This window comes from Malurus melanocephalus, unplaced genomic scaffold (genome assembly GCF_030028575.1).
Source record: "Malurus melanocephalus ecotype Western Australia unplaced genomic scaffold, MMel_1.1 scaffold_402, whole genome shotgun sequence".
Taxonomy (NCBI): domain Eukaryota; kingdom Metazoa; phylum Chordata; class Aves; order Passeriformes; family Maluridae; genus Malurus; species Malurus melanocephalus.
The window spans coordinates 167,371-194,044 of NW_026623634.1; the positions used below are offsets into that span (position 1 = coordinate 167,371).

Below are 26,674 nucleotides of genomic sequence, written 5' to 3' on the forward strand. Positions count from 1 at the left end.
TCTCCTCACTCCTGGGGATGAGACACAATCCTGCTTCCCCTACAGCACATCTTTTTCTTCACTCCCAATCTTCTAAAAGCAAGGGAGAGAAACTCGCACTGAAATGCTGCTGCACATTTAAACTGCAAACAGGTCCAGGCTTTGCTTCAGAAATGAGATCACACATCATCGTCCTGCAGCTCCTGGGGTTCTCTGCTCACACTGCATTGATTAAAATGGAAAAAAGTGTGAAATTGCTCTATTCCTTTAACCCAAACGTGCCTCTTTAACCAGTCACTGGCTTTAGTTAAAGACCAACACGTGTGCAAAGGCTGTGACTGACCTGACTGAATTAACAACTTGGTTAATTAGACGTGACTCAAACARCCTCAATGTGCCCAGTGAGAGCAGTCAGACTCCTCTGCTGCTGCTGTCACACAGAATGCTGAAAAAAATTTACATTTTACTTCACACGAGCATCATTTTCTTTGGCAAACTTTCTTTCTCCTCCTTTTCAGGATGCCAACGGCTTGTTGAGAAGGTTGGATTATTAAATTACTTGGTCACTGATGTAATTTTCCTCTAACCAGCGCTGTTGGGAAAATAGCAGGGCAGAGATTCAGCCCAGTTAGGCTGCATTTTACTGAGGAATTGGATTCTACACTGGAGTCAAATATGGTTTTTTTTTTTGGTTATAGGAGAAAGAATAAAATCTGTTATCATAGGAACAGCTTTCCAAGGGAGCACTTATTTTTTATTCTTTTCTGTTTCCTCTTCCACCACTGCATCCCAAAGCTGGGTAATAAAGTGTCACTGTACATACCTGGATGTGGTCTGCACATCAGAGGCATGAGATAAAAGGAATGGTGTAAAAACTGTCCTCAGCTTAAATATCAGACAGTCAGAAGTATTAAAAGTCAAACCATGCTCAGTTCCTGGTTGGCTTTTACTCCACTTCCCACATATTAATGTGCAGGTGCAACATCCTACAAATGTGACTAGACTCTGCAAAAGCTTTTTTTTTTTTTTTTTTTTTTTTGTTGTTAGAAAAGCAGGCTTTTCTCTCTGCCAAGGGCTGTTTTGGGAGTGGATGGCTGAGCCTGCTGCCTGCAGCGTGGTTGTGAAGAAGGCTCAGGGTGAAGGAACATGTCCTGCAACACCAAGAAACGGGAGAAAACACCAATGAAAAGGTAGACAGGCTTTTAATGGCATGATCCAGAATCCCCTTTTAATAACAAACCTAATGACAGCTGTGTCTGACATGAACRAGAAATGGCATAATTGTTTATTTTTATTTTTTTTTTTTAAGATGTGATCTGAAATTAAGACAAACGCCAGGTGGGTCTGTACACAGACAGGGCTTCTGTGATGCATGCCAGATTTTATGGCCAAGAAATTCGCCATGCAGTTGAACCAGACTGCGGTTCCTCRGTCGGAGTCCTACATTCTGTTTGCAGTGTGTAAACATTCTCCAGCTGCTTTCCTAAAGAATGCAAAGTAGATATGGAGAGAGATTCAGCTTTGGGGTGAATTCAGTCCCGTTTCCAGGCACAAGTCCTGTCCCCAAAGCGTGCCGGAGGCGGAGGAGAACGTCGGTGYGCCGGGTAACACGTCTGAGTGTAGAGTCACATGCTATCGTGATATTAAAAGGAGATATATAAAATTATCTGTGCTTCCAGCTCCACTTCCTGGCTGGAGAAGAAGCAGCAGCAGGTCCCAGAGCACAGCAGTCCTGTGTGTACCCACAGCGGTGTCCCACCCGTGGGTAACCCCCGTGTCCTGCAGAGCTCGCCCCACCCTCCGCAGGGATGGTCCCACGCCCGTGCCAGGCACTCCAGCCACATTCACGAGGGAACAGCAGCCCCAGCCTCCTGCAGGAACCTGAGCCACAGCTCCCTGTGCTCCAGGCAGGGCAGCAAGGGCCCAGCCAGAGGCAGGGCAGCCAGACAAGCACCGTGCTGATGCGGCACCCWTGCCAAGGCAGAGCTCTCACCCCTCTGTTCGGAGCTCAGAGCAGGAGTTCTTATCTCAGTCCCTACCAGGAACCAGCTCTGGATCAGCTTTGGTAGCTCCCTTCCTCCTTTCAGCACRGAGGGCAGCAGTGTTTATTTAAACCTGCTTTCCAGCCATTTGCAGCTCCAGAAATAAAAGGGAAAACCTCTTCCTTAGGACCCAGAGCAATGGCCTGCACAGGTTGGTGGCCAAGACTGCCTCAGGCTCTGCTGAATCCAGGAGGGCTTCAACCCCGCAGGCAGAGAGGGGCTGAGCTGGAAGGGACATACAGGGACTTTGAAGAGAAGATTTGCTAGAGGAGCTACATCAGGAGCGAGGTGACAGMAGAATGGACAAACCCCTGCAATTCCACAGGATCCTGGCACTCGGGATCTCAGCCTCACCCAGCAGCCCCGTTACAGGCACCACACCAGGGAAGGGCCTGAACGGGAGCAGCCCAAGCTCTCTTCCTCCTGGGAGGTGCAGGAGTGGCTGGCAAGCAGATGGAACCAAAGGTGCCTGCAGACTCTCAGCTGGTCCCATGGGCTTTGTCACGGCAGCCCAGCAGTGCTGGAACAGGGTGTGTGTCAGTTCAGCCTCACTGCATACCAAACTCATGATGGGACATCTGCTGGGCTCACAGGATTAACTCAACTGCAGGTGAGTGATGTGTGGGGCCATTGGTGTCTGTGACCGTGGAACAGCGCTGGGGTCATGCCAGGAGCTCCATAACTACACAGATAAGGAAGGAGTGTGCTGAGGGACTGTCAGTGATCATCCTCTGACATGGCATCCACACTGACAAAACACCTCTGTGTGGGAAAGGAGAAATGGGAAAGGTTTTCCTGCCCCAGCACAACAAAGCGTTTCCCACCAAACTCTCTTGTGTTAGCCAGGGGCAGCCACATGAACAGCAGCGCTCCAGACCCCGATCCGTGCCCCACGGAGCTGTGTGTCCATCCAGCAGGTCTGGTGGCCAGCAGGACAGCTGTCACCCACCCAGGCTGGCCCTGCTTGGTGCCCAGGCAGTGGAGCCTCACGGCTGATGTGCACTTTGGCAGAGTGGCACCCTGTTCCCTCCTCCATGGTCAGCCCTGCACATCTCTAAAGTCACAGCTGAGACTTCTCTGAAGGCAGCAGGATCCTTTTGAACCTTTAGCCACTATATATAATAGTCACTACTTATATTGTTGTAATTATATATATATATATTATAATATTCTTTACTAGGAAAGGGCAAGCAAAGCCTCCTGCCTCTCACTGATCCCAAGCTCAACTGGTTCAGAGATTTTTCCTACGGGAACACCTTTGGCACCGAGGAGAGCAGAGGCACCTGTGCTGCCATCCAAACAACACTGGTTTGTGTTCCCTGAAAACACAGCTGGGCACAGCCCCCTGCAGCTGGCCAGGACAGATCCTCCACCTCAGAGCACGGGGAGCACCAGGCTGATCCACTCTCCTGCTCCAGGCTGATCCACTCTCCTGCTCCCTCCTACCAAAGGACAGCTCTGCAGGCAGTCTGGTAGCCCTTCCCCTGGCTTTCTGGAACCTGGGGTATTGGTCAGGAGGCTCTCCAGCATCTGCCAGCATGGTCCCAGCAGGATCAGGAATGTCCTGCACCGCAGAGAGAGATGATCCCGTGGTGTCACCAGCGTCCTGCCTGCTACTTGTGGCTGGGTCATGGTAGAAAGACCTCTTAGAAGACAGCTCGGTTTCACAGAAACCTTTTAATAAGAAAAAGTCTCCATATTCCTGTGGAAGATTTYACTGGATGGTTGATTCACAATTAAAAGCCTGCCTGATTTCTTCATCTGCTGCTCTGGGCTGCTCCTCTTCCCTGGTTTTTTTATGCCATATGGGGACCACAGAAGCACAGAATGGTTTGGGTCGGAAGGATCTTAAAGATCATCCAATTCCAGCCCCCTGCCATGGGCAGGACACCTTCCACTAACCCAGGGTGCTCAGGGCCCCATCCAACCTGGCCTTRTCTCTGCCCTGGAGCTTCCTTCCTGACACAGGGCCACGGAAAACTCTCCTTTAATCTTTTCCTTGATTGTGCTTTATTGGCTTCCYATGATGAGGCAGGTTTGCTAATCCTGTTAATAGTCCTGTAGTGCCCTTTCCAAGCTCTTTCAATGTCATTTTTGGCATRTGCATCTGAGACCTGGATGGAGCACCTGGTAAAGGCTTCACAACCAAGTCTTACCATCTGAGCACTCTAAAATTAACAGACCCCAATAAATTAATAGGGATATAAATCCATTGGGATTTACATTTCTGGAAAGAATCTGTGTTTGGGTTTATTCTGTTTTCTACTTTCTAAACATACAGTGCATATTTAGGTTCTGACCCACACTTCAAACTCACAGAAAGTGACAGTGCCACCAGAAGTGGTCAGAGTCTCCTCTCCTTCTTGTGTTGTGTGACAAAATGGTGAACCAGAGGGGTGAAATGAACCCAGACTGGCGAACCAGAGAGGTTCATGTGGTGCTGGAACAGCATTTCCAGCCATTTCATCAAACAGCTGCTGCAGGGAAAATGTGGTGGAGCTGTGCAATGAGGTGGAACTCGGAGGGATGTTGCTTTTGATGGCAACACCAGCTCAGCCCACCAAACCCCAGCCTGAGCTCCCTCTGGGCTCCCAGTGCTGCTCTGCGAAGATGAGGGGGTGCTTTCAGCCTAAGCTGTGCTGCTTGCTTGACCAGGGTGAACCACATCAATGGAAAACACTTGGAGCGAGGTGAAATAAATTCTTAGTGTGCTGGCAACACTGAGATTGTCACATAAAAGGGTAGTTCCTGCCTCCTGTTCCTACACATTTCCCTGTTCAGATGTGCAAGGAGTACCCTTTTCTCCCAGCCACCCTGTCACAGCTCTCATACTCCTTCCCAGGACTCCTGTAAATATGAGCCACTTCAGGATTCCTAAACTCGGCAGCCATCAGGGTGACTGTTTGCATTCCTGTTCCAACAAATCAAGGTTATTACTGTTCAGATTCCTGTCAAGCTTTGTTGGCTGCAACTGCAGGAATGGGCACCCAGAGCAGCTGTGTTCTTGTTCTGCCTCAAGCAAAGCCTCTTTTGGTTGTGAAAGGTGGGGTAACAATGGCGTGAAGCACAAAGTGTTTGGGTCTGGAGTGTTTTCTCCTGTGAGGTGTGGGGRAAATTTTGTCTACTTCAAGACCTCATCAAGCTCAGTTATCAGCCCTCCTTGCCATAATTTTCAAGCCTTCCTGATTAGTCTGGGGGCTAAGCAGTCACTTGATTTAGCTCAGATAATATTACTTGAAGAGCATGGCCCTTGCTTTTACATTCACGTTGCTTGTCCTCAAYGCACGGCAGGGGTGAGCATGAAGGAAAAGACACAAAACCCACCTCTGCCACTCCACCTGCTGTACCCTCAGATAGAAATGTACACCAGAAAACCTCTCCTGGCAAAGCAGCAGCTTTTGGGTATSCCACAGGATAATAATCTCCCGCCCTGCCACATAGGGGAACTTCCAAAATTCACAAACACCAAGAGCGTGGAAGGAAAACACAAGGAATTCAGGTGCAGAGGGCACCCAGGCTAAAGGCATCCAGTGGCTGTTGACATCTTCATGACAGAGCTGTGTTTGGTGGGCTGCAGGTCTGAGAGGAACCACTCTTGCTGGGAGATGTGGTGCCCACAGGTCACAGTTTGGTATTTGTGACAAGAGTGACCGCAGCGTGTTCCCTTCCACGTTAATTAGCAAGAGCTCTTGGTTTCCCAGCAAGCTGCCAACACATCCCTGCTYCCATCTAAGCACCCAGCACACAGCAGCAGTGTCTGAGCAGCAATGCCAGGCACCCTCCTCTGTGGGACACAGCAGAGCAGGAAGGAGCATCCAGCAAGACCTGCCTGTCTCCTAATCCCCACCTGCAGATGCCTCTCTGGGAAGGAGAGAAGAGCCCTCTCCTCTTTGCCCTTGTCCCATCTCAGCACTCAAGGGTGCATCCATCCCTCCTGGTAAGCTGCTGGCAGCCCCTTGCTAACAGTGGTGCTGGGAGGAGATGGTGGTGGCCAAGGCTGGCGCTCACTCAGCGAGCAGAAAGGAGGGAATTGCCTGCAGGACAGGAACCTCCCCCTTCTGCAGGCCTTGCTCCTGTCACCTGTGCTCCCCTTGCACGGCTGGAGCTGCTGTGGAGGGCTGGTATTGCTGACAGAGAGAGAGGGGGAGGCAGGGCAGGCTGCTTTAGCAAGTGGCAGCTGCGGGCTGGGGCGTCTCCCTGGGGTGGCTCTGCACCTCTGGGAGCTGATTGCGGCGTGGGGTGACAGTGAGTGAAGCATTGGAGCACGGCTGCTGCCGTACCCTGCGGGCGCAGCGTGGGAGGCTGTGCTGCAGCAGCTCAAGTGTGGACTATATGCAGAGGTTACCCAGGCTGCTGGGCTGGCAGAAGGTCATTATCTGGCCTTGCTTTCCAGGGACACCTGCTTTCCTTTGGTTGCTGGACTTTGAGTCTGGGTTTTTCCTCGTTGCCGTTTTTTGGCCGCGCCGGGWGACGGCAGAGGATCTCCCGTAGGCGCAGGGGCCTGAGCTGAGGGCTGAGGTCGGGGGGAGGGAGGAACTCGCTGAGGAGCAGTCCCTGCTTTGTGCTGTCGGCAAGGAGAAGGACTTTCCCTCCGAGGCAGCAGCTGGCTTCTGGGGGAAGAACTGGGGTTCCTGGAGGGGAGGACGGGGCTCCGAGGGGAGGCACCGCTGGATCTCTGCGAGCTGCTCCGCGCAGGAAGAGAAGAGGAACTCGGCGACGAAGGGAGCCGGCTTTGCGCCTGGGCTGTTCGGCCCTCGCAGGGGACACTTCCAGCTGCTCTCTGGGTCTGGAGCCTGCAGGGGAAGAAAACAGGGAGGATTAAGTTTTGCAAGGGGCTCTGGGCTCTTGGCAGGACAATCACAACGAGTCTCCAGCACCAGGATGGCAGAACCTGCGCTGTGACCCAGAGGGGTTTGAACACCATGCTGTGACTCTGAATGCAGTTAAAGTGGTAAATGTTTGCTCTGATCCTCCAGCACCTCAGAGCCAATAGTCAGGCATGGTATTTGGGACTCTTCTTGGTGCCTTAGGATTTTAGCTTCTATGTTTTTTTCAGGTGTCTGCAATCCTGGAATTCTTGAATGTATAACTCTAGACTCCATATACAGTTCTCAGCTCCTGCTCTCCCATTTTAGAGAAAACAATTCCTCTCCAGGCCCCAAACTCAAGGACACCTCACTGTTCCAGGCCCCAAGAGATGGAATCAACAGAGAATTGGGGGAGCAAATTTGGAGTAAATGACTGCATTGGCTGAAGCTGGAATTGGAGGATTCAGCCCCAATGTGCAAATGGACAAAAGTGAGAAAGGGTGAAAAACCCGTGAGCCATTGTCCATTGTGGGTGCACCCCTGGGTGGGCTGGGACTGCCCTGAACGCACCTGAAGGGCACCTGAAGGCCCTGCAATAAACAGAACTGCTTTTATTCTCTCGATTTTATCTAACTTCTGTTTTAGGTAAGTGGGATTTTGGCATCATTCTTAACATGCAGAATGGATGCAGCAACCTCTCCCAAGGCAGGAGGTTCAATCTGGAAATGTGGGCAGGAGTTGCTGTGCACGACCTGGCCTCTGATGGTAACTGTGATGGCAGTTTCACACACCTGTGAGCTGAAATAACTGTAGGAAACAAGGATGGACTATGCATCCAAGCTGAGCAGTGGATGAAATCATGRGAAGTGAGCCCAGATCCAGCTTTCTGCATTTCTCCCCGTTCTGGTCTTACCTGCTGGCAGCAGCTGTATCCTGCGGGGAGCCRCCCAGCCCCGCCGCGGCCACGGAGCTCTCCGCCCTCGCCGCCTCCAGCGCGGCTTTCACCGGCACGATGGGACGAGGAATCCTGCTCTTTGTGCTCCCGGCTCTCTCTTCTCTCCCCAGCAGCGCTGCCTTCTTGTCTCCCTTGCGTGGGATGGAGTCGTCAGAGTCGTGCGTGTCCTCCTCGGAGCCCGTGGCCGACAGGGTTTCGGAGGCTCGGCGCCGCTCGTCGCTGGAGGAGGCGGACGAGGAGGCACCAGACGCCAGCCGGAGGAGACGGCTCTGCCTCTTCTCCATCACCAGGCGAGCCAGGTCGGGCTGCTTCGCCCTCTTATAAAGCCTTTCTTTGGCCGAGAGCGAAGTGGAAAGGTCCGAGCCGGTGTCCTCCTCYGAGAACAAGACGGGGATCCGACTTCTGTACCGGGAGCCCGTTGGYCTCCTGGGGCCGTGCGGCGGCGTCTCCGGGAGGGTCTCCGCTCGCTTCAGCTGCTCCGCCGCCGCCTTCTCCTGGCCGGGCTCCCTCACAGCCACCTTGCCGGGCTTTTCCAAATCCAGCGAGAGCGCCGCTTTGCCGGGCAGCTCGGGCTCGTCCTGGGGCAGCTTTGGCACGCCGTTGGCAAGCGCCGGCTGCTCGCCCGCCGTGTCCGAGGTGGTCTCGGCGTGGTTGGCCGACAGCGCGCAGCTCTCCGTCTCTGCCCCTTCCAGCCCGGAGTGGATGCTTCCGTTCTCTACCGGCACCAGGTTGTCCTCCAGCTCCTCCTCGACGATGACCTCCTCGAAATGCCCCGGTGGGCCGTGCTCTTCGTGCCGCAGCAGCTGCCCGCCAGAGGACATCACGTTCAGGTGGGTCTTCTCGGCAATGTGGACGAAGGTGCGCTCCACTTTGGTGAAAGGGGAGGAAGCTGTCGCCACCGCCACGGGAGGCTTTGGTTCAGATTTAAGGACTGAGGACAGGGTCCCYGGCTCAGACACATCCAGCTGGCTCCCCATGGGCTGTGGCCGCTCGCTCTGAGGGGTCAGCGCGGCCAGAGTGCCCAGATCGACTTCTGGAGGTAAATCTGCAGCCACTGGAGATTTCTTCAGATCGCCTGGCGAGAACAGCACCAGTGTTTTGGAGCCTTCCTCCAGCTCCAGGTCCCCGTCAGCGGTGGATGCTCGACCCTTGGACCCCTTCTGGTCATCGGCCAGGAGCGTGGATGGTGCGCACTCCTGGCTGCGCTCCGTGCTCTTCTGGCTCAGGTCGCTGCTGGAATCGCTGTGCATGTCAATCTCATTGCCCTCGTCCTCCTCCTCCCCGTCATCCTGCTCATCTTCCTCCTCCTCGTAGTCTTCCTCGTCTTCCTCCTCCTCCTCCTCCTCCTCCTCTTCCTCTTTTCCGTTCATTTCCAGATAAGGTTCCAGAGGTTTGCAAGGAGCAGTCAAGACAATGTTTGAGAAATCGACTTTCTTTATCCGCTGGGATAACCTAGGCTTTTCCCAGTAGTTGCACAGATCTTTTCTGAAGTCTTGGTAAGGCAAACTTAAAGGGACCGCCTTGGGCAGGCCATTCATTTCAAATGACTTCAGCATGTATGCCTGCAAGGAGACAAACGTGACAAAAGGAGAGGGTGAGTGAGAGTTCAGACACGGCACTGACAGAAGACATTGGGACCAACAGCAGCGGGAAGAATCCACAGCAAGTATTCAGTCCATCACGCTTCCAAAATGCACACCTGAGCAGTGATCACACCATCATTTGATTTGTACAAACCTCAGAAAGGAGAGACTCACAGATACTCAGCAATGAAGGGAAAATAAATGTGTCAAAGAAGTTTCCTTTGTTAGCAGTTTTTAAACTGGACCTAAACCCCCCATTTTTGAGCAATTCCTCAGGATTCCTTTACATTTCCCAATCTTCTTCAGTGTTTATATATTGTTTATATATTCAATTCAGTATTTATATATTTACTGCTTCCTTGCCACTGGAACCACTTAGCAACTTTAAGCCCAGGCCATAGTGAACTCAAGGGGCACCTCTGGGCTAGATAAATTTCCTGATCACTTTCCATTACCATCCACCATTATCCCTGGGGCAATAACACTTTGTAGTTATTGTGCACCACCAATATCCCTCCAGCAGCTCCTCACAGTGTCCCCTACAGGCTTCTGCCTCCTTTAAARCCATCAGCAAGCTGTGACAGATGGGACATAAAGTGTCACTGTCAGACCCTGGGCCGTGAGCAGTGAAGGGCAGGCAGGACAGGTGGTGGGGCCACTGTTTCTCCAGCAGCAGCCTGTGGAAGGATTGTAAAATGATCCTTTTTCTCTGAGCTGAAAAACAGCAGCTCACACACACTTGCACACACTTGACCAAAATAAATAGGAAATGCCAATCAAGCGTGGCCTGATTAACAACTGCTGGCAAATGAAAATCATATCGGCGCCACCCCGCAGAATGGATTTAGAACTGAATCATTTACAATGCACTTCTATTAGGGCTCGCACACTGTAACCTCTCCATAAACACAACTGGTCAATACTGCATCACATGTTACCCTTGAAAAGTCCTAATCATGAACAGCAGGGCTCCAAACATCTGCGTTTTCCAGCAGTGTTCAACAGCACCAGAGGATATTTAGGCTGCACAACTAAACATGCACCCCTTTAACCATGTGAGCTCCAGAGCTGCCACATTCACCTGACCATGGAATGGATCTTTTTGTCTCTACTGGGGAGAGAAAACCCTCAGTGGCTTTTCAGTCCCAAAATTTAAAATTGTGCTGAAAATCTGCATGTGCTGAGCCTRAAAAATGTAAGATTTTTATGCTCCTGTATAAGAGACATTTCAAATAGATTGGTGGGCAGCATCAAGCATTGGTTGCTAAGTTGTTATCCAGTTAATATTTCTTTTTATATCTTATGAATTGAAAACAGGCTGKTTTTGGCAATACCTCTGGAGTCCAAAGCTGTTTCTTTTCTTTCCTTAAAGGTGAAGCCTGGCTCTGAGGATGTATTAACCTGATTTGGGCTTTYACTGAYCCACTCTACCTTTTGCATCAGGTATTTCATCGTGGATTGTCAACAGTCTTTTGCTAATACTGCACCTTTAACTGCTGCAGTTCCMGACACTGTGGAGATGGGGACACTGRCACAGGGCCTGYTCATAYRTGGATGGCTRCCCTGGATGTGAAGGACATGCTTTTCATAATTCCCCYCCTTGACCATGGGTTTTTTCATTTTTGCTTGACCTCTATGGACTACTGATGAAAGGAAAACCATGGGATTTATTAGAATTTTTAATAAGGGAACTGAGATTGTTCCAACAGCTCAGTCCCATACACCCAACTGACCTTACCCACATAGAATGAGGATTCACTGATCAGGGTTTCATTTTAAACTGTGGTAAAAGGGGCCAGGAGAGGTGGAAACACCACTGGAGTTTTGCTCCCACTCTTTCAATGTTACCAAAATGAAGCCCTCCAATCTTGGAGAGAGTTGATGTGAAACAGGTGGAAGAGATAAASAGATAAAGAGAGGACAGAGTGTGATTATGAGGGGACCTTCCCACCTCCTAGATGCAGGAACTGCTCAGGAACCTACAGTGGTCTGTCTATCTGGAAGGCATCAGTGGAATTATGGAAGAACAGTTCAGCACACCTCCCATCCCAAGGGAAATTCAGAGTGGCAATGGCTCACATTCCACAGCCACAATGGTCCAAGACTGGTCCAAAGAGGAGGAAATTCCATGGATATTTTGCAGTCCATGATATCCCCAAGCCAGTGGTCCTGTTGAACGCTCTGAGGAGTTTTGCTATGAGATGGAAGTTCAGGTTTCACTTCAAACCTTATGCTGCAGTTAATCCAATTCTTTGAATATTCACACAGTATTAGTCAAAGCACTGTGTGTTTGCATTTTCCTCAGTCTCCCAACTCACCAGTAACTTGGGAAATACTAAACATGCATTTGACCAAAACTTGGGAGATCACATGAAAAAAACAACACAAATCTGACTTGGGGAACTGAGGAGGAAAAATACATTTTGAAATGGCCCAAGAACAACACAACAACATGGAATTGCAACACCACTATGCCACCATTAATATTTGTGATTAATAGGGAAACCCTTAATATGATTTATTGACATCCCCTTGGATGTTTTTCAGGGGGAGTTCTGTAATCACAAAAGCTCAGTTGCTGCGCTGTTTTGTTTTTTTTTTTTCTTTTCTTTGTTCTCTTGGCCATGTTTTTGGGAGAAGGGGGCTCCTCCATAGCTTGTCTGTGTCAACAAGGTGTTTGTGACAACTGGACCAGGCTTGTCCTCCCTGACCATCACTTCCCTGCACGAATTGCTCTCTGTCTTTGAGGAGCTGGAGTCTTGTGCATGAGGGAAAGTTTCCATCACCCTTTCCACAGGAGCCAGAGCCTTCACATGCCTAAAATTGAAATCACAGGGTGGCCTTCCCGAAGTTCATGAAACACCTCTCTAACAGACACTTAACTTTGTTTCTGTTCCCAGATCTGTCTTAATTGCAAGTTTTTAGTGATCACGATYGTAAGCAATAATGGAACCCTCACTGTTCTGCTAGATCTCCTTTACCCCCTGCCTGGTGCTCCYGTGTACCCAAGGATGAGCAGGGGACACCTCCCGGAGCAAAGGAAGCAGAAAAACAAAGAGAGGAAGCAAATAAAAACCCCAGCCATCAACAAGATGCTGCCTTTGATTCTTTAATAAGGTTTTGGTAGTATACAAGCTTTTTTTTGTTCGTTTGTTTTTTTCCTTTTTTTTTTTCTTTTTTTTTCCCCGATTGTCTGGATTAACATACATGGATTTAAAAAAGGCACAAAATCCATTGCACAGCTTCTGTTTCGTTTGTTTTTGATGACATTGCCTGTTCATTGTGGTTTCAAGTGTAGGATTTTACAGTACTCTGCAGCATTTACAGCATGATCTACATACAGGTAATCAATGCATGCTTTTATACAGGAGACAGAATTCAAATTCTCTCTCAGTATTTCTATATACACAATAATACAGTCTTTTTCTTCTGAAAAAAAAGCTTTAAATTGGTCTTGCATGCTTGGAATACCAGAAGAATTAGTGCAAGCATATATTACAGTGTTATTGCAGTACAAAAAGGGGTTGACCTTAGGCTCTAAAGGGATTAGATAAGGAAGAATAAAAAGACTCGAGGAAAACAAGCTTTGGATCCCTTTAGCCAACGACGTCCTTCCSAACGGATCCCTACACAGTACTGCCTTTAAAGCTACAGCAGGCTGCGTCCCCTCCATCTCCCTGCTGCCTTCCCCCTGAGACAAACTTCCACAGCTTCCACAAACCTTCTGTCCCTAGCGCTCTGTCAGGACTCCTGGCAGCCCGAGGAATCCCTTCTGCTGGACCCCTTAATACTGGAGAAATGCTTGAAGGGGATTGCACTGAGATCCACGGCTTCAAGCCAGCTCCAGTCCCAGCAGATGGAGTTTCTCAAGCAAACCAGGAAGCACAACAGGTTCCCTACAGCTTTTGTCTCCTCTCAGTAGCAATGACCACAGAAACCCACATTCACCTCCTACTCAGGTAGCAGTTGGTCAAATATGGTTTGGACTCTCCTGCTTAGCAGCAACAGAAGCCTAACAGGTGACACAAGGTAATGCAAAGGAAGGATATGCTGGTCCCTGAGATTCTTCATGGGAGCTGAAAGGTCTGAGAAGCAGAAATCAAGTTCTCAACACGACGTYAATTGTTCCACTGGGAATGGGAAGAGGCCTTAGTCCTGAGAGATGCAGATGGCACACAGACAGCAAGAGCTGTAGTCCAGTCTTCCCTGTAACAGCTTTTATTTGGATACTATCAGGACCTTAGCATATCCTGGAAGTGACATTATCCTCTGCCAACATAGACTAAGCTTGGTTGGGACTGGGAGATCTGGCAGGACCGAYAAGAGCGAGTGGAAAAAACCTAGAATCTGAGTTTCTGAAGCAGCTCTTTCTTCAAACCAGCATCAGATGAGGTAAAAGTAGCAGGGGTCTTTGAGCTGCCATGCTTACTTGCAGGATCTCTGCCTTCCAAGAATCAGCACCATAAATGTTAGAGATGTTCTTCTATCCAGCATCTTACCACCAAAAGCTCCACAGCCTTTTTTCTTCATTCTTTTCACCGAGGTGAACAGGACAGCCCGTTCCTGTGCTGGATAAATTCTCTCTGCTCCTCCCTGGTTGTGCTTTCGTGTGTTAGGTTTGTGCCGGTTTTCCTAGCGTCTTGGATGGAAGCAAAAGCTCTGTAAAGGTGGAATGCCTGCCACTCAGCTTTCCACCTCTCTACCCACCAGTGTCTCCAGCAAGAGCTGATGCAGAGCTCCCTGTCTGAGCAGACACAGTGACCGCTTCATTTTTATCACTCATTAGAGACTCGGGAAATAAGTGAGCAAAGTGGAAGGAAATGATAATCCAAAAATTGTTCTAGTCCCTAACTGTAAAGGCAACTTAATAGCAGCAAGAAAGAAGAAGAAGAATATTCTGAAAGCTAAACATCTTCCTAAGTCATAAAAATAACCAGAAGTCAGCAATGCTGAGTAAGAACCTGATCTGGTAGGGTTTTTTTAAGGAAGGACCAAGCTGAAGGGGCAAGAGTCCCATGGAAATCCTCCTTATCTGACTTGTTCAGAGGAAATTTGCCATTATTGTGTTTCATGTTGCCAGGTAATTAATTGCACTCATAATTAAACTGAGAAACTTGTTGGGAGTTGTTGGAGGAAACCCTGGGGATTCTTACGAGGCAAGTGCACTAGATGAGGTAACTCACTTGAAACCACTTTGCATATGAAAAAATAAAACCTCCAAACATAAAGCAATTTTCTTTTTAAACACTAGAAGACATGCAGGTGAATGTAAAATGGGGATTGCTTCCAATCCCCAGGTTACACAGTTAGCAGCTTGTTCAAAATGTACATTCATCGTAACATCATTTTTTTTTTTTCAATGGCAGGTGTGATACAAAGGAGTTGCAATACAGCAAATAACACTTAGAAACATTTCCCAGAAATTAATCTTCGTGCTGTCCCCTGGAACTGGCGATGCAGGTTTGTGATGCAGTGACCCAAACRCGAAACACGTGGCATAAAAATGCAACAAAAAGCAAGGTCGTGCCGCAGTGATCAGCCTTCRCGTGCTTTATTCCATGTTCAGTATTACCCAAAACAGGTGTTTGCATACTAKAAATGACACCCCAAGTGCCAGCACTGCTCTCATCACCAGAGCACTCTGCCACCAGCTGACAGCAAAAGGAGAGATGTGTCTGTGTGTCACAAAAYTCTGAATTAAGAGACCTGGGCTGGGCCAAGTGGCTGCAGTCAGACCTGCAGCGGGCAGGGGAGGCCAGGCGTGCCRCCTGAACCAGACACCACAAAGATACTTTCATAACTGGTTGGGATTTGTTCTTTGCAACAGCCTTTCCAGCATTTGGGGGTGTGCAAAGCGGCCCACTGCTGGCACAGAAACTCTTCTGTAAGGCAGGACCACGCACGCGCCACGTGTGGGTCACGCACACGCACAAACACTCGACAATCAGAAACCCAGCAATCCACCCAAAAACCTCCCAGCACCCTCCTGGGGACAGCAGGGAAATCAGGAAGCACATCTGGCTTACTTTGGTCAGCCTCTCCAGAAAGGATTATCTCCTCCTGGGGAGAGCTGGCAACCACAGGGAAAGCAGGTCAAGAAGAAGGTACCCCATGTTCTCCAGCTGAGAAATATCTGAGGCAATTTTTTCCACAATAAACACTAACAGGATTTTAGGGGTTTGCAAATTATCTGTGATTTTAAAGGCTTCAGACCTTGTCTGCTAGGAAATGCAATTTTATTTTTTTCAGCTAGCCTCTTGCAGCCCATCTGTTACTGCTGAGCAGAGCTAGACAAATATACGATAGCTATCTCCAAATTGTTCTTTCTYGTTTTTACCAAAGGGAAACAAGAAAACAAAAATAAAAATAAAAGCTTCTCTTTTGAATAGATTGGGATAAAAGAGCCCTTTCTCATTCAGTGTGAAAGTAGCAAAATGGTCTCAGCTTCAGGTAAGGTTCTGAGAGTGCCACGAATAAATCTCTAATGACAGCCATTAATAAAATGTGTCATTCACACAACCCAGCAGTTGAGAATACAAATAAATTCAGTCAGTGACGCAGWACTGCATCATTATGTGGCTGTGATACAAATGTGACTGGATAATACCACAGAGACTCCATGTAGCCTAAGGAAGAGATGCCAGACCTACTGGACAAACASGGCTGGTATCTCTCACCAATCCCTCCAGATAAGCAGCAGAAAATCTCTTTTCAAGAATAATCTCATGCTGCTGTCAAGCTCTTAAAAGTTCCACGCATACACATCATGGAAGATTGATGGAGGTGTGAGAGGGAAGGATGTTAGAAAACAGGAAAAGGACTGGACACATCTTTCCGTGCTTTCTGACCTTCAGTCTCACAGTGCATCCTACTGTYGAGCTATTTTACAAGAGAGGAATAAACTAGCAGTGGTTGTATTTTCTTGCCTTAATTTATTTACAAAGGATCACAGCACCAGATTCAAATAGTGCATTTTTACACAAGAGAGCAAGTGAAGTTCCTGGAGATTTGCAGTCAGAAAAGCAGCCTCAATAGTATTTGTTGCATTTGGTATATAGGTCCCACCCACCGTCCTGACAATTTGCAGATCATGAAAAAAAATTCAGCCTCCTGAAATTCCCTTTGTGCAACCAAACATCTGGCTTCATCCCGACATATTCTGAAAAGGCTTTTTTTTTTTTTCTGCTGACTCCCCCATATCAAACAGCAGGGAAGTGACTCATGGGAAAAATAAAGCACTTGGGGATCTTTTGAGTAAAGAACCCATAAGAAGGTATGAATACCACAAGCCTCGTTTCTGAATAAAYTCTGGAAAGGCTAAATTGAGGTGTTTGCCCTGATTTCCCAGACTGCAGAAGGGCCTTTCTGACTGCAGAAAGCTTCTACTACAACACAAATCATCAAGAYTCTCAGAAGAGGCTGCACACATCGGGGCAATGTAGTCAGTGACAAARATGGTACCAGAGCCTGGCAATGCTACCGAAACAAAAGACAAATGAGGTAGTTAAACACTCCAAAGCKAAATCTTTGGAAGAAATGCTTGAAGCACAGAGAAGTGTCTCAAATGACACTTGTTTTGTTTCTCATCTCAAGAGCTCACAGCCTAGGTGAGCTAGAAGAGATGTGTTCACTGGCTTCAGAGACACCTTTGGAAAAGAAACAGCCCAGCTACTGAAGAGCCACTCAACCTCTGTGCCCGTGAATGGGCTGGGGAAGCTGCTGAAAACACCTTGGCTAATTATGGCTGATCAGTTCAAACAATGGGCTTCTTTCCAGAGGTCCTGTATTTAAAAAAATACAGCAAAAAGGAAAAAAAAGACTGTTGACTGGTTCTTAAAGGCATGCTTGCCTTCTTGTGTAACACCTAAGCCTGGCTGCTCCAGCAGCTGGGGGTTAAATGGAATTGCAGAAGAAACACGGAGCTTGTTTAAAACAACAAGATACTTGGGTGGCCTAATGGCAGCGGCACAGGCTTGAGAAGGGAAGAACAGTCATTGCATGTGGCAAAGAAAAGAACACCAATCCCCAAGAAAGAATCCAGCCTGTGGTACCTCCAGCTGAAGACAGGCAACAGGAGCAAAYACTGGTGTGTTGAAGTTTATATTTAATGAAGAGTGTCAGCTTGTTGCACTCAAAATTGCCCTCTCCTGGCTGTTTGAAATACCCCATTTATCCTACTTTGATTTGAATCCTCCCCACTCTCCCAAATCCTTTTGGAGAATGGGGTCAGCCAACTTTGCCAGCCTGGAAAACACCCACTTGGAAGAACCTGCAGAGTTTACAACTGGAGTTGTGACATTTTCTCACTCACAGAGACCAGGCTAATTATGGCTGATAGTTCAAACAAAACCTCTTTCCAGAGGTCTTGTGTCTAAAAAAATATGGAACTCAGAGACATGCTCACAACAATAGAAGTGGTGTCTAGCCAGCCACACACATGATTTGCAAACACAGATGGTACCTGTGTCTTAAGGGAAAGAGCATTGCCAGCTGTCTAAATTTAGCTGCTGATGCAGACAATATCTGGGAGGAGTTTGCTAAATCCTAGGGATTCCAGGATTTGAAACTGTCCTGAAACGGAAGGTATCTTCTGTTCTCATCTTTGAAATCAAGCTGCCTTTAAACAATGCAATCCTCACAGAGATTCCACGTAGAGCTGAGACTGCTCCAGTTGCCAAAATGTGCCATTTTTTCCTCAATTTCCTCCAAGGAAATCAGAGGGAGGGAAGGCCTCTTGGCTGCTCTAAGTGCTGTAGGGATTGCATGGTGCACCATGAGCTATGCAATGCACAGGAAAGCGGTGCAGGGGCACACTCTGCACGTCCTTGGGAATGGCAAAGGCAGAAGGTGGAGCAGGTAGCCAGGGATGCAATAAGGATGTGAGGGATGAGATTCCATGAATGGCAGTGGAGGTTAATCTTGGGGGCAGGCAAATGTGTACAGTGGCACACACACAGGCAGAGCAGGAAGATTTTGTCAMATGGGGAAGAGATGGGAGAGGCAAACTGGAACAAAGAGGCAACRAGAGCAGAGAGAACTCCTCAGGGAGGTGAAGGTGAAGGTTCTGCATGTGCAGCTCACCGGCAGCTTGGGCTACAGCCAGCTGCTGCTGTTCCTGCATCCAGTTCAGATGTGAACAGAATTTGGGGGGCAGCTGCAGAGCCATGCCTGTGCTTACAGAGCAGCCACGAGATCCCAGAGGAGAACATCAGCTGCCTCATCAGTGACTTATCTCAAAGCCTGGAGGCCACTGCCCAAGCACAGCTTCTTCATCCTGGGCAGGGGATGTCAGCTGCCATTCTGCCCAACAAACACAATGTTGGAACAAGTCTGTCCCTTTCAGAACAACAGTCCTGCATCAGGCTCCAGCACCACAACACCCAGGTTCAGACACACAACAAGGAGTGGCAGAACAGGAGTGATTTGGTCATGAAGAGGTAGTGTAAGGATGGGGTTGTATCACCCATATGGCTCTTTCACAGGGCATTTCTATCTCAATTTCTGTCATCACTGTAACAAAAGAGGCTTCACACAGTGAAAGAGGTGATGCACCATCATGCCAGCCCCCAGCTACAGTGAAAAAGAATGGGAATGGTGTTCCAGGTCAGGCTCACAGCAGGGACTTGGCCAGCATGGGTGCACCACGAGGACACTCCTAATGCAAACTGGAATCTGCAGAACCACACCTGTGTAACTCATTTTCAGTCAACTCCCTCCCACCAAAACCTTCCCCCCTGAAAGTGAATGCGTGCTGGCAAAACCCCATTTACCCAACTSTAACTTAACCCAAGCATTTACAGTAACATTTCCACAGAAATCATATCTCATTAGCTCCTTCCTGAGGGAAGGAGGCTGAGGAGAGATTAATAATAATTAATTGGAAACATCTCCCGTTCTGCATAGAAAAAAAAGTGAAAGGAGCCAAAAGGCCAAGATATAAAAAGATGGCTTTTCCATGTATATACAAGTGATGAACATCTGCTCACTGAAGGAGATTATGAGATCCCAGCACCAGCAACCTGTCCTGATGCCAGAGATCTGTGAGGGAGCAGCAAATGCTCATTTCCAATTTGGATTCCSAGGAGAACAAGTGCCATGTGCAATGGGAAGCAAAAGAAGAATATCTCCCTCAGGATGCAAACCCTCTTTTGGACCCTTCTGATGGACACAGTTTGCCTAAGAATCTGATGCTGAGAGGGAATTTTATTTCACTTGGATTGATTCCCACTGGCTTATTCCAGCTGAAGAATTAAAAACAAAAACCCTACCAAACATAAAAGGACAACTAACTAGGGCAACTAACTTTTCAGCTCACATCCCCATGATCAATTTTCATGTCAACAGTCTTCCACCAGTTGGATTTTTTGCCAGCTGATTCTGGACGTATTTACATTTATAATTGCAGTCATTATAAATTAAACACAATAAATAAATGCAATATAAATGTAATCTACATAAGTTTTTTTTTTTTTTTTAGAATTGCACCGCCACTAGTTTCAATATTAATTTATTACATTTCCATATATATAAAAAAGACCTCTTTTCACATTTCTTTAATTTGCCAACTGTTCCTCAACAGTATGCAGATTCCATAGTAATTATTACAGCATTAGATGAAGATGTTAAAAAACCCCTTCAAATYGACTATTTTTGATACTTTTTTTTGCATAATACTTTAACATCAGGATTCCAGCCATTAGCACCAATTAATTTGTTCAGAATTAAATTGTAAAAGACATACTGATAATGAAATAAGACTTCCCATAAAACCCAGGTGACAGCAACATGTCCAATTGTTCTGGTATAGAGCCCAAATTTGACGGTTTAACAGGATTGGTTTAGAAACCAATACCCCACCTTACAGAGACTGAACAGCAAAGAATTCGGTGTCTTTTAATAATGCATTTCAGGGTTTCACTACACACCTATGTCTTTAAAATGAGCAYCTTGCTTCCAGGTTTACCTTTATCTTCCAGCACTTAGACTCATCTTTTCCTGGTAGGTTAAACCCCCCTCTTCCTCTATTCAGACAACAATCATGTCACTTTTTAGTTTTGCATTTAATGACAGACTGCATCTCTTCCAGCTTATTCTACAAGGCAGGTTTTAYGGAATCAAGTGCTCCCATATCACTTATTCTCTTTAGGTTTTGAAAAKCTTTTACAAAGATTTCCATATGAGGTTTGGATGTGATGCCTGGTAGTGATCTCACCACTACAAGAGATCTCCCTCTGCTCACATCTTCCATTTTCCTGCTGATACATCAAAGAAGAATGCATTTATTCTTTTCTGCTGTAGCAGCATAGTGAGAACTTGGATGCAGCTAATTACTTCACCTAACTCCCACCTCATTTTGGGAGACAGCACCTCCCAGGGCACAGCTTCTCTCATTCTGCACATGTGGCTTACATTCTTCACACTCCAAACACGACCTTGTCCCTGGGTGGAAGCAATCATTACTTTGAATGCGAGCAATTTATCAAGCAATTCAGATCCTTCTGCAGAGCCCGTCTGTCAGCAGTGTTTTATCAAACCACCCACCTTCTGTCACTGCAAACCTTCTCCTCAGTGATTTCTTTGTTCTTCTTGACAGCCACTAAAGGCATGGAATAGTGCTGAGCTAAGGGCAGGAGTGCAGGAGTCCTAATGAGAAACAGCCTCTCTTGTAAGAGATAGCAACACATAAACATATTCTGTTTGTCTAGCTGGCTTTCAATTTATTAATAATTTTAACGGGAAGAAAGTCTTACTGAAGCCTGTATAAATCAACCATCTTTATAAATCAGATCTTTGAACTTAAAAGAGCAGTACCAAGTTTATGTGAGTAGCATTATGATGAGCAGCATTAGAGGGATTAYTGACCTTTGAAATTTCTGTATGGAGCTACTTATTGGTAAGTCATTGTTTTTGTCTGAACAAAAGGCTTGGAGTTAATAAATACCCAGCTATCTTGTTTGTTTCCTTATCTGACTGGTAAAACTAAAAATTGCTTGTTTCTTCTTTAAAAATAGAACAAGAGTAATCTTAATTCCTAAAACTGACCTTGAAAAGTGAACAACAGTGTTTTGGAGCCTACAAACAAAAAATAAGAGCTACTGACTCAAGTCTACTGCTTTCACAAATTCCATTTTCCCTGGAATCTGTTGTTCCATTAAAGTCTCTATTGAAGATGGAAAAAAAATAACATCAGAGCAGAGTCTACTTAAGGAAATCATCCCTTCTCATGTCACTTTGAGAAGACAAGAGCCTTGCTCTTTCTGGTATCTGTGCCTGACAAGAGAACTGCCAAATAGGATTAGGATACTGGTTAATTCAGCCCAAGTATTTCTGGCAATGCTCAGTCCCTTTTCAAAAAATAAAACTCGTGAACAAATGCCAGTAAAAATTTTGTTAGAGAAGTAAATTGTCCTGTTCACACGTGTTCTTGGGGCAAATCAAAAAGAAACTGATGTCACTGAGCAAAGAAGGAYTGTGGGAAGAGGCTGGTCATACCTGTGCCCAATCTTCTCCATCTCCATCCCTGCACTTTTCAGGATGCTCTATTGGCATGTCAGTCTGTCTGACCATGTCCTGCAGCATGCAGACACATTGGTCAGCTCCTAGGAACTTCAGAAAGCACCACCCACTCTATTTGGGGCTGCACTTCATGGTTTTGCTCGTGGGAGGGTGAATCTGTCATTAAGGGAGCCTCAGGTAGGGCAGATATGGCTGCAGCAAGTGCTGCTTGGGAGGCACTGTTCATGGGAATCCCACGGTGGGAGTGCAGAGCTCAGACAGCAGAGAGCTGCTCACCTTGGTGAACAAAAAACCTTGGATAGATACAATTAATATACAAAAAAATCAGTTCACAAGGAACTAAAACCCTAAGGGAAAAAAAGAACAAAAAACCCCCAAACTTTACCCACATACTACACATTGTATGCAAATAGGAAGTGATCATTAATTACTTGAATTATTACAAAAAACCAAAATTTCTTTAAAATAAAAAACTTTGTGTGCAACCCCCTAAACAAAATCCGTGCCTCAATCACTAACACCCTCCCTATGCAGTAAAACCTCTGTGCCACAGCTTTCTTCCAGCACCCACACTTACCCCAACCCATTTWCACATCTGTCTGAGCTTTCTACGTGTTTTCTTGCCTGTATCCTATGCTTACACATTTTCTGCACAGTATTTTACTTTGGATTTGCACTTCCCTGTTGCCCTGAGCACCAGCAGTGACCCCTTCTTCCTCAACCTTGCCATCCATACTGCCTGTTCTCCCCGAAAATCAGAYCAAAGGCTCATGGTAATAGAAGAGTTACTACATTCACTTAACTACASAAAGCCTTCGTACATTCTGGTGTGTTACACTCCTGCTCTACTGAGAAGGGCAACATATTTCTGCAAACACAGGAAATAAAGATACTTAGGACAATTTAAATGAAATTTGATCTCCCTTTTCCTTTGAGATTCAAATCAGTTTTGGGGAAGGGCTTCATGGGCTCTGTATACCAGGAGCTGAGGCCACTTTTATTTCTCAAATGAGATTTGTTATCACAGGCATTTCCAAGCAAGGCCAAGAAGCAGGACTGCTCTGCCATTGAAAAGCTGCAGGTGCCTAAAATTTCTGGAATTTAAAAACAGCGTCATGTACAGCCAGATCAGTAAGAAAATCTTTGCTATCCAACTCGACAGTCGGTGCCTCTGGGGGCAGGTAGGAAAATTTGGAGCAGCTTAGGAGTGGAGAGCAGACAAACAGTTCCACCGTGGTGTAACAGAGGCACAGCCAGAGAGACAGAAATGTGTGGTCGCTGTATGGAAACGGAACCGCGAGGAAAGCGAGGGGATTCCCGAGGCCAAAGCAACAAAGAGATACACGATTGTAACTCCACAAGAGGGACAAACCTGAGGTCCTGCCTCAGGTRAGCTTTGAGTGGGAGTCTGCCTACGTCTAGATGGAGTGAAACCGCCTACGGGTTCGGCCCAGCGCGGACACCAACAGAGACGCTGGAAGCGATCTGCTGAGGAAGGTAACGCTCGCCGATACCTCCACAGTCTCTCGGTCCCAGTCACAACGTGACAGCGTTTTGTCACCCTGCACGGCGACATTCTCAGCCGAGCCCTGGCTTCCTTCCACCTCTTTCACTTGCCACCCGTCCGCCATCCGCGTCCTCATCTTCGGCCCGGCCGCCGCCCCGCGCTCGGGCTGCCGGCGGCTTTCGCGAGGCGGGTGCTCTCGGTCTCTGTGGGCTCTGCTTGCGGGGGCTTTGGGAGTTACAGTACCTTAGGCCAAGTGTTGTCTGGGATTCGATATTGCATTAAGTGGTGACACACTGTGGGCGGGTGGGAGATTCTATTATTGCATTATGGAGGCCGCCGCTTCCCTGAACGGGCTATGTTTTGTGTGTGAAGCGGGCCCACACCTGCTGGAGCTGGGACCTGGAAATGCGGAGCACGGAAGGCATGAGTCTGTGGTTTCCTGCCGTGAGGGGCATGTGCCTGCGGTGGGGCATGCGCACGGGGCTGCTCTCCGCCGAACGGCTGCGCTGTATGAAAGTGCCACCAACGTGAGGGTAGTGTTCTGTCTCCAGGGTTGAGGAGGAGAAAACGGACGACGCCAGTCTTCTCAGGGGGCTGTACCTCGGGAGGGAGTGCTGAGAAGGCCTGTCCTCCTCCAACTGAAAAAGACCAAGAAGAGTGGAGGAAAAGGTGTCAGGCAAAGACTTGACTCGCCCCTGGTTTGTGATGCGCATGCTGCGGGCATCTTCGCCGGCGGATGAAAAATGCTTTTGCTCTACACGGGGCCTTACTTACGGCTACCAGTTCCCGGGGATCTATGGGCACCATGGAAGCCTGTCACTACAGGGGGCTTGCCACGCTCTCCCCAGCCACACGTGGACCAGAGTGACACCAGYGGTGCCAGGCTCTGCCACTCTGTCCCCTCCTCTGGCTCTTCGGGCCACACGCCTCACCTCTCCGTTCCACTGCCACATCATTAGGCTACTCCTACATCTGGCACACAGCTAACAGTCAAACTCTGAGCACATTTGGAAACCACATGTATGCTACAAGGTGAAACAACTGCTGCTAAAGTGATTATTTGTATTTAAAAGTGAGGGATTCTCAGGGGCTCTTTCAATGAGTCATTAAAACTCRCTCCAGGGATTGGAAAAGGCAAGTTTGGGGGCTGTTAGTAGACTTTCCTTTTCTCACACTTAGACTGCTGGCCTCCTGATGCACTTTTATAATGAGAACCTGCAGGGGGAGTGTTAGTGCTTCCAGTTTGGGTTAGCAGAGGACAGACAGCAGCTGGAAAGGCAGGCAGAGCATAATTCTCCTTTCAGTGAGAAATTCAGAACACAGAGCCATGGGAGGACATTAGAAGATGCACTCTTAGGTCCCTTTTCTGCTTCTGTGAGCYTGGGATAGCCAGGAGAGGGAAGAAGAATAGCCACTGAGGACAGTTTGTGTCGGGATGAGATTGCAGTCCCTACCTTCCCTTTATGCATCAAATGGAAGAGAGAAGCATCACGGGAATGACCTCAGACCCTTCACCCTGAAAGTGTTAAGCCCTTCCTTCCCTTTCTACCTCTTCATGAAACTGGCACTTCCACAAGGCTCAGCAATCTCAGTCTCCAGAACCCAACCTTTTCTCCTGGAATCACATTTTTCCTTTCAAATGCATTTCTTTCCTTGTGCTGCATTTCTTTCAGCAAGTCTCTGGAGGTGAAATGTGGAAAGGCGATATCAGATTTTCTTTAAGCCAGAACTGCTCTCCTTACCTTACAGGAGATGTGCCCTCGCACTAGAAAAAGAGCTGAATGTCATCCAGTGTCATCTCTTCCCTGTCACCTTCAATATCTTTGCAGTGCTTTGAGGCAGATATCTTATCTTCAGAAGTGCCTGAGAGCTACTCAGCTCGTGGTTGGCATTAAATGTGAAAAGCAATTATTCACAGTCCTAAATGTACTGCATGTCACTGCATAGATCAGAGTCTCAGATAATAATAATGCAATGCTGTCATACAAAGTACTCAAGAGAGAGAAATAAAATCCAGACAGCAGCTCTAATTTCTCATAAAGACAACCATTTCTTCTTTGCATAGSTAGTGTAGAAATTCAGCCCTGGGTGTACTGTTTGCAAGCTGCATAACTAAGCATTACTGGAGTTTTTATTCCTAATTTTTGCTCCATGYTTGGGTTCAGCACATTGTATGATTTCCAAGGTATACATCACCCCAACATGGTAAAGGCTTCTCAGACCAGAGGATCACTCCAGCTACCAGAGAGCTGGAGCTCTACCCTCTACAGCACAGGACCCAGGACCTTGCCCAGGCCATGAGGGAGCTATTCCAACCCCCATCAGCGAGTGCACTTTGGTATTGCTGCCTGCAGGATGAAGCTGAGCTCACAGACATGCCACCTCTTCTCACTGGTGCTCTGATGCTTAAATTACTCARTCAATGTGAAGGTGCTGCCCCTTTATCCCTCTGCAGCAATCAGGCTGGACCATCAGGCCTGTTCTGCTCTGTCTGGACAGGATCAGTAGCACACCTTGTATGAGAAGTCCCAGGARAATGTGATGTTGATGGAACTCAATGTATTTTACAGAAAACATAATTAAGAATGTCTACYGAGCTTAAGGTTTGATTGCTATTACCTGGTATCTGTATAAATATATAAATATAAAGAGCATATATGAACATTACTTGTACTATCATCCTTTTGCTGATCCTTTATTCCTGACACACAAATGGACAGGGACGCTGAATCTAAAGAGTGTAAGAGGCCGACTTTACATTCATCCCTCTCCATCAGCTGACAAGCTCCTCTTTTCACATAGAGGGAAGGCAGATGAGCTGACTGTCAAAGAATCACATCATCTACAACAGGCATCAAACACAGCTCAATGGGAATTCCAGGGAGAGAGGAGCTGGCATGTTTTAGGCAGGCGAATCCCAAAACATTTTGTACAATGCCAACTGCATTAGCAGCAGGGGAGACTGAGAGACAAGAAATACCTATGAGCACAAACCTATAGTCAGAATTAATTTCTAAAACTCATACATGTATGAACACTCGTAATTCTTGTCAGTGCAGAAGGCAGCAGTAAGTTGTCATCTTTCCTGAGTATGATTGAATTTATTTAGCACACTTTAGAACTTGGCAGATTTTTAAATTACATTGCTAGATGTGGATTTAAATTATTTCCAACAACAACAGCAATCCTGTGTCAGGATTAATATGCAAACAGAAGTGCAGCTTCAATCTTTTCTTCCAGTYATTCTTTATCTATTTTTATAGCTTTATCTGCACTCTAGTGCA

General features: G+C 47.4%; 1 protein-coding gene across 2 annotated transcripts in view; it reads right to left on the reverse strand.

Annotated features, from left to right (window-relative positions):
- Positions 1 to 5,371: 5,371 nt before the first annotated feature.
- Positions 5,372 to 26,674, reverse strand: part of TTBK1 (tau tubulin kinase 1) — a 72,555-nt gene continuing 51,252 nt past the window's right edge. For both annotated transcript variants that reach the window (XM_057379327.1, XM_057379326.1), the window contains 2 exons: positions 7,743 to 9,346; positions 5,372 to 6,814 (listed from right to left, as the gene is read on the reverse strand). In XM_057379327.1, the coding sequence (XP_057235310.1) occupies positions 6,394 to 6,814; positions 7,743 to 9,346 (2,025 nt within the window). In that variant the 3' untranslated portion in view covers positions 5,372 to 6,393. The remainder of the gene's footprint in view (positions 6,815 to 7,742; positions 9,347 to 26,674) is intronic.